Raw genomic sequence first — 7,703 nt, forward strand, 5'->3', positions numbered from 1 at the left:
CCTGGACCTCCCACTTCATTATTCAATGTTCAGGAACATGGATCTGCCTTGAAGGCTGGTCACTGGGTGGCTGCCCCTCAGCTCCTGCAGACCACTGCCCACCACCTCACACCCTCTAGGGAGGAGTTTCTTTGTCCCGTTCTCTGGACTCTGCATCCCTCTGTCCCTGCCACGTCGCAGGCCTTAGTACATGTGTTGACCAAACAGCCAATGTTTATGCCACGCTGGGAGGGAGGCCTGTGGCATAAATGTCTGTGGTATTTGTGCCTGACTGGAGGAAGGAGTTTCCAGATTGGTGGCAGCCCTTCAGGTCTCAGGGCCCGTCCAGCCCTAGCTCCCAGGTCTGGGGGGGCAGGAGGTGGGGTGGGGTGTTCCCTGAGGCCCTGGGACAAAGGCTGCAGGACACAGCCCAGACAGAACGTGGGGTGGCGGCGCCCAGACTGTCGAACAAGACAGACGAAGACTGGTACTTCACGCGCTGGTTTTCTGGGACCCGGTGGGCCCAAAGGAGGGAGGGGGGCAGGGAGGACATCCTGGGTCAGGGCTGGTTCCTCGGCCCTTTGAGGAGGGGCTCAGGGCCGTGGACTCTCGGTTTTTGGTGTCGTTCCCAGCTACTGCTGGCAGCTCGGACAAGGGTCCCCACCTCCTAGGTCAGGACTCGAGGCCTCCAGGAAACTGTCCCTGCTTGCGGATCTCGGAGACTGCGCCACATACACTCTTGGCATCGGGGCCTGGATGCCCCAGCCCTACTGACCGCCCCCCCACCCCTTCCCAGAGCCTTGTCCAGTTGGCCCCTGCCTGAAACGCTTCCTGTTCTACCAACTTCACAGGCTCAGTGTCACCACGCTGTGTCCTGGAGACACCCCTCCCTAAATGCTCGTGGGGCCCCCTTTCCCGGCAGCAGAACGGCCGGTAGAATCAGAGCCGTGAGCCCACAAACCTGGCCTCTCCGGTCCACTGCCGTGATCTGCCGGCGGCCCCCCCAGCACTCCCAGCTTCCGGAGCCCCCACCCTTGGAGTTGGCTGGCATTACCAGCTCTCCTCAGCCCCACCCCTCAGGCACCTGATGGGTTCCCGCTGCTCCGGTAGGGGCGGCCAAGGCTGACATCCTGTACCCTCCCCCTTCCCCAGGGTCTGCCAGCAGCCCTCAGCCATTGTGTCCTTGCCAACAGGCATGCCCTTGGCCCAGTCACCACAGCGGGGTCCTGGAGCCGGCCGGCCCTCGACTTCCGCAGGAGAGGCTGCAGGCTGCCTGCTGCCGCAGAGCCCGGGAGCTGGGTCCTGGCCCGGCAGCTGCTGACCTCGCGGCTGGAGGGTAGGGGGCAGGCTTTGGCTGGCCCAGAGCGTTGGCAATCACACCACCCCTCCCCTCGCCTAGCACCAAGGTCATATGGGCAGGGACACACAGGTCTGGACAGAGCTGGGGCCATTACTTCCCTCTCTTGCAAGTCATACTGTAGACAGGGCCAGGGCTCTGGCACACATGCCCACTCCCACCCTGAGCAAGCGCCCTGGCCCCTGACCCCCCCCCCCTGCGCCCGTGCAGGGCCCAGCACGGGTGGGGTCGGAGGCCAAGGGTGTCAGCCCCTGGGCCGGGAGCGGGAGGCCCCAGGGTGTGCCCACCGCACAGTTCCCAGTCTTAGTTTGAACTACTGTGACTCAGTTACGTTACCCAGAAAAACAAAATAAATTTCCAAACAGGATCTGTTTTGCAGCCATGGACCCTAATCTTTGGAAAACGTGGGTCCCACCACCAGTGGGGAACCTCGCTGAGACCCTTCCCCTAACATGGACGGCAGGGAGGTGCGGCCGTCAGGAGCCAGGGCGCCGGCTCCGAATGGGAGTGGGCACGCGCGCCAGAGCCCTGGCCTCGGCCTCGAATTCCAGGCTGCTGAATCAGGGTGGGCGGCGCCTGCGCTGAGCCGTCGCAAAGGGCGGGCTCAGCTGCCCCCTGCTGGCGACAGCTGGAGTAGCGACCGGGCTGTGATGCCCGCGGATTCTCGTCCAGACACCCCACGCCCAGGCCACCAAGCTGTCGGCCTGCTGGGCCAAAGCACGCAGCTAGTCATGGGGAACCAACTTCCCTCTTAAAACTGAAGTCCTGGGCCCTCCCTGGTGGCGCAGCGGGTTAAAGCACTGCACTAAGGAGCTTAAGCCACTTCCGCATCTGCCCCGGAGGTGACCACGTGGCCAGTCAGACTCTCCTGACCGCCCGCTGCTCCCCTCAGCAGTGGACTTCGTCGATCTGCCTGCTCTGCTCCCCATTCTGTTCCTGGTGAATCCTCTCACCCTCGGGCATCTCTGGCCTGTACCCCAGTTCTGTATGAATAAATAAATCTTAAAAAAAAAAACAAAAAACTGAAGTCCTAATCCAGGTCCAGTCCTGCCGCTGCAATCTTCCCGTCTCTGAAACGTGGCACTGTCAGGATAGGGAGGTGTCCTCCGCCCGGGGAGGGAAGGGCAGGGAGGCTGCCTGTGTCTGCAATCCTCCTGGCTCAGGGCTGAGGTTCCGCCAGGCTCCAGGCCCTGCCTCCCAGGCCCTCTGCCTTTGCTCCTTGTTTCCATCCTAGTCGCCAGCCCCCACCCCTTAAGGGCAGCAAGTCTCCCTTGACCACTGACCCTCTTCTTCACCTGTTATCTGCTTTGGTTTTGTCTCATGTTAGGCGCTCACCGTCGGACCAAAGCTGAGATCGCAGCTGCAAAGCAGCTTCCTGCCGGGCTCGGACAGGGCCCGATGCAGCTCGGTGCCCAGCAGGGTGTACCAGACACCTGGCCGGACCCAGGCACAAGACAGTCCAGACATTTCCGACTCTCCGGCCTCCCCGCTGGGGCACGAGGCCCTTGAGTCCAGATCCTGGAGGCTTCAGGTCTACAGGGCAGCAGGGGTGTGGCGCGGGCTCGCCCAAATGGCTGTAGAGGCCCCCCACCTCAGACTCCTGCAGCTTCCCACTGCGCTCCCCTGTGAGCCCCAAAACTCTTTTTATCCCTGACAAACCAAGACTGGGAAACTTCTGTACCTGGTCTCCAGGTCATTCAACTTTGTGCACCCCTCCATGCATAGTTAATGAAAAGCAATGAAGCCGCCTGTCATCAACCCCAGGCATAGTTAACACCTCTCTTCCTACCACAAACCTGAAGTTTGCTGGAAACCTATTTTATTTCTATTAGGTCACATGATACAAAAAGAGTGAGAATATTCAAGGGCACTTGGTGAAACCAGGCCTCGCTCCCCAGGGCCGCAGGGAAGGAGACAGAGGGGAGGCCGAAGAGCAGGGAGGCTGCACCTGGGGACCCCCCGCTTGCACGCCCAGCCAGCCTGCAGCCGGCACCGTCCCGAGGGAGACAGGGCCCTCGGGCTGGGAGGCTGGCAGAGTCCCTGCCTCCAGACGGCCAGATGTCCACCGCGGGGACATTCAGAGAGACTGGCGATCCCCTTCATGATGATAAAAACACAGTCCCTACTTGCCGAAGGTAAGCGGGCTCAGGACACCGGGAGCACTGTCTCAAAGCAGGGGTGGGCCTGGCCCCGGAGAAGCAGGTTATACTTCCTCCCCACCCCCACCAGGAGACAAAGCAGAGCCCTTCAATGCCTGTGGCCATCCCAGAGCTGGGAGGAGCCCGAGGGGAAGCCAGGGTTGGGCAGGCCCTCGCTGGGGGGTCCAGCTTCCCGCCATGTCCCAGGGGGAGGGCCTGGTGTGGGACTTGTCTGCCCAGTGGGGCCCAGGAGTAGCCACTGCACTCCTCAGGAGGGCAGCCGCTGAGGCTGGGGCCTTCCTCAAGCAGCTCCACAGCCACAGGCATGACAGAGCAGGCCCAGGGACAGCCCCTCCCAACCCAAGCCTGGCAGAAGGCGCTTTCCTAGCCGTGTCCCCTGCTGGACAGGTCTGAGTGGGGGGCCTGCCTAGCTCCCCTAGTTCCCTCCAGCCAGGAAGGGAGAGGTGTGGCTCCTGCCCCCAAGAAAGTGGCCCAGCACAGCCTGCGGTGGGATGTGACATGATCACCACAGTCCAGGGGACAGCAGAGCCCTGGGGTCAGCCACCTGCTGTCAGAGCTGCCTGGGCCTGCAGAGCAGGGGATGCCGCCTGTCCCGAGGGGCACAAAGGCACGTCCCTGGGTGGGAAGAACTGGCCAGATGGTTCTGAGAGAGCAGCGGGGCCCAGAGCCTGGAGGGCGTTTAGTGGCAAAGGGGTCCCGCAGGATCCAGGTCAACTCTGCACAGCGCAGCCCTGGTTCCAGGCCCAGAAGTCAGCTGTCCGGCCATGAGGTAGTCCCCCGCCCTGTGTCCGCAGGAGGGCAGTGCAGGCCCGGTCTGGGTGGTGCGGGAGTCCACCTCCGGCCCGCACTGCCGCCTCAGCCCTGCTCCAGGCTGTCAGCGGGCTGCACCACGGTGTAGCTGCCCTGGCCCACGGATAGCTGCCGGCTGAAGAAGGACGTGGTCCGCTTCGGTCTCACCCGCCTGATGTGGTCACCTGTCAGGGACAAGGCGGAGGTCCTGTCGGGGCGAGGCGGAGGGAGGGCTCCCTGCTTACCCGACAGCTCTCCATCTCAGCCCCACACCCCACTGGGAACAGGATGGGGGGCTTGTGGCCAGCCCCGAAACCTGGGGCCAAATCCGGCTGTGGGTCTGAGGGCTCTGGCTGAAGCCTGGGCAAGGAGCAGCAAAGCAAAGCCCCGCGCCTTCGCCTCAGGCCGCAAGCCAGCCGCCCAGGGAGGTGCCGGCATCACAGGGGCCTGCTGGCACCGCCCCGACTGGCGTCATGGAAGCGCGCTCTCTAAGCCCAAGTCCACAACCTGGGCCAGCCACGGAAAAACGCCAAAGGGGCAACCTACAGTCTCTCTGACCAGTGCTCCTTTTCAAGGTCATGAAAGGCAAGGAAAGCCCGAGAAACCGGCACAGGTGAGAGGAGCCTGGAGCCCAGCCACTGAGCGGGTGTGGCCTGGGTGGCCCGAGGGGCACACTAAGGAGTGTTGCCTCAGTGATCGGAGCAAACACGCCAGTGTCACGCATGCTGTTACTTCAAAAAATAAGCCACGAGAAAAACAGGCAACGAGATACATGGGCAGGAACGCATGGAGGAGACATCAAAGGGCTCGCCCTCGAGACTGGCCGGCCTCGGGGCCAGCCCGTCCTCCCCTCCGCCAGGGGCGGCGCCAGGGGCGAGGGTGCAGAGGGCCTCCCTCCTGGGAGTGGGCGCCAGCGGGCACCCCTGGGCCCAGCAGCCCTGCCTTCCTGGAGCGCTTCCCGAGGAAAATGGTTTGGAGCCCAGGCCAGGGTCCAGCCCCACGGGAACGCTGCGCGCCAGAGCCGAGAACCACGCTCGAGCGGCAGGAAGGGCGGTCACGCCGCACGAGCCACGCCGGCAGGCTGCTGCGAAACGTCATTTCGCTCTTTCCAGTGGGGAAACGGCCACTGGTCAAAAGTGGAAGGGCACGAGGAAGCACCAGGACAGTCACAGTGACGGTGACGCCGGTCTCCCTCCTGACCGGCGGGAGGTGCCGAGGGCACCCTGCCACTGCAGCGGGCTCTGAGGCTGCATCACAGAAGCGCCCCCTCTGCTCGGGGAACTCGGTCTCCAGGAAGCTGAGAGCTGAGAGCCCGCCAGGCGCCGCCCGACGTGGGCGAGTCCCGTGGCCGCCCGGCGTCTGTCCAGCCGAGCGGCAGCCCTGACCGGCCTCCTGCCGGCCCCGTGGGGCTCCCCGTCTCCCACCCGGGGAGGCTCCGCGCTGCGCGTAGGGGGCTGCACGGATGCCGCTGGACGGGCCCCTCTGTGCCCACCTGAGTAACGGACAGTGGAAGTTTCTAGATTTTCACGTTCGCGTCTCTGCGGCAGAGAGGGACAGGGAAGGGCTACGATGGCCGGCGCCCCAGAGGCCTCCGCCCCATCACCGAGTGCACGTGCCTGCACACGCCGTGCGTGTGGGCACCGTGAGGCCTCTCACCGTCCTCCACGTAGTCGATGGTGGAGAGGTGCTGCAGGCGGCTGCACACCACGCTGTCCTGCCTCCGCAGCTGGGGGCGCGGGGGGGGAGCTGGCGGGCAGCCCGGCGCTGGGGCGGCGCTCCCCTGGGGGGCGGCGGGCTCTGCAGCCTGGCTCAGCTCGATGCAGTACTCGATGAGGCTGCTCATCAGCTCGGCCTGCGGCGGAGAGGAGAGGGTGTGAGGCCCGAGGGCGCCCCCCTTCCCCGTCGCCCCCAGAGGACGCCCCCCTGTGGGGGGCAGCGGAGCAAACACAAGGACGGCAGCACGGAGGGCCGGGGCGGGGGCGTCCTGGGGTGACCCCAGGGCATGCTGGTAGCTGGGAGCCCCAGGCCTGGGACGGGGAGCGGAGAGCACACTAGTCAGGAGGCGCCACCGGGCTGGTGCCCGGGGGGCCATTTGTGAAGCTGGGCAGAGAGGAGACGGGCGAAGGAGCGGCTGATCATCTGAGTGCCCACGAGGTGGCACGGGCCAGGGACGGGTGGACTACGGGGCTTCCCTGGGCACGATACTTAAACATGACGCCTTCCCACAAATTTAAAACACTGTGTTGACGGGACCTGCCCTGAGGCTGTGGCACCGTCTGGGGCCACAGGTCACCCAGGGGCCGGGCAGAGCCAGCCAGAAGCCGCTGGCAAGTCCCTGGTCAGGCCACACACTCGGTCCTCCCCAGGCCGGCGCCTCCGCGGGCAGCAGGCTACCGGGGACGGGGCACACGGCGCCTCGTGTCCCAAGGGAAGCCACCGGGGAGGCGGGGTCAGGCGTGCTGCTCCGGGGCAGCCCGAGGACTCCCCAAAGCGACACGGCCCGCCGGGGGGCCGCCCCGAAGGAAGCGCCTGCGTCCTCCCCCACCTCCTCCTCTTCTCACTGGGGGACAGGCGAGCGCTTAGTGGGCTGGTGGGGCAGAGGGCCCCGAGCTGCGTAACGGGGAGCTCGTTACGACCTGAGACAGCTCCCGGCTTCCGAGGCCCAGGGCACCCACCAGAGACGGGCCACGTTCCACAAGTCAAGTCTCAGCACTGTGAGGCGATCGGCGGCCACCGCAGCACGAGTCTGATCCCGGCAGGAGGGGCCCACAGGCGCGGCAGGCCCCTCCTGTCCCCCGCTGCCCCCTCGGCCGTGGGTTTCAGTAGGTCCACCTGTCCAGCTCCCCACTCTGTCTCTGGGGAGTCCTCTCACTTCCCCACCTCTGGCCTGCACCCCAGTTCTTATATGCACGAATAAAATAAATCTTGGAAAAAAAGAGCCACTTTCGACTAAATTCAACACCCACTGGCGGCCAACCTGCAGAGCAGGGCGGGACGAGAAGGCGTCGGCCGGAAGCGCCACACCACAGCCAGCACCGCGCTGCTGTGTGGGCCGAGCGCCTCCCCGAGGGGCTCAGACCTCCCTGGCCTCATGCTGGGCAACAGGCGCTTGGGCAGTGAGAGGCACACGCCGTGACACAGAAAGTGGATGAAACGGGCTTCCTCAAAGCCAGAAACACCTCAAGAGACGCTCTTAGGAAAACGAAAGGCAGGTCTTGGACCGAGAGGAAACGTGCAAAAACGCGGTAACCCGCCGAAGGAGTGACAGCGGCGGGGCCCACGCCTCACTCAGGCGACAACCCACCCCGGAACGGGCCAGCGAGGTGCGGACGCCGCTGGAGACGCTGCAAGGGCGCAAAAGCTCGGCACAGGTGAGGCGGCACAGGTGAGCCGGCCCGGAAGCCACAGGGTGGCGCCCG

At 64.9% G+C, this 7,703-nt stretch overlaps 1 protein-coding gene across 1 annotated transcript in view; it reads right to left on the minus strand.

Moving 5' to 3' along the window:
* Window positions 1-3,131: 3,131 nt before the first annotated feature.
* FRMD8 (FERM domain containing 8) overlaps window positions 3,132-7,703 on the minus strand; it is a 12,996-nt gene continuing 8,424 nt past the window's right edge. Inside the window, exons 9-11 of the mRNA XM_004682629.2 lie at window positions 7,194-7,208; window positions 5,941-6,136; window positions 3,132-4,469 (exon numbers count right to left, since the gene is read on the minus strand). Coding sequence (XP_004682686.1) covers window positions 4,351-4,469; window positions 5,941-6,136; window positions 7,194-7,208 — 330 coding nt within the window. The 3' untranslated portion in view covers window positions 3,132-4,350. The remainder of the gene's footprint in view (window positions 4,470-5,940; window positions 6,137-7,193; window positions 7,209-7,703) is intronic.

The sequence above is a fragment of the Condylura cristata genome, unplaced genomic scaffold, assembly GCF_000260355.1.
Source record: "Condylura cristata isolate star-nosed mole 26May11 unplaced genomic scaffold, ConCri1.0 scaffold00015, whole genome shotgun sequence".
NCBI classification, from domain to species: Eukaryota; Metazoa; Chordata; class Mammalia; order Eulipotyphla; family Talpidae; genus Condylura; species Condylura cristata.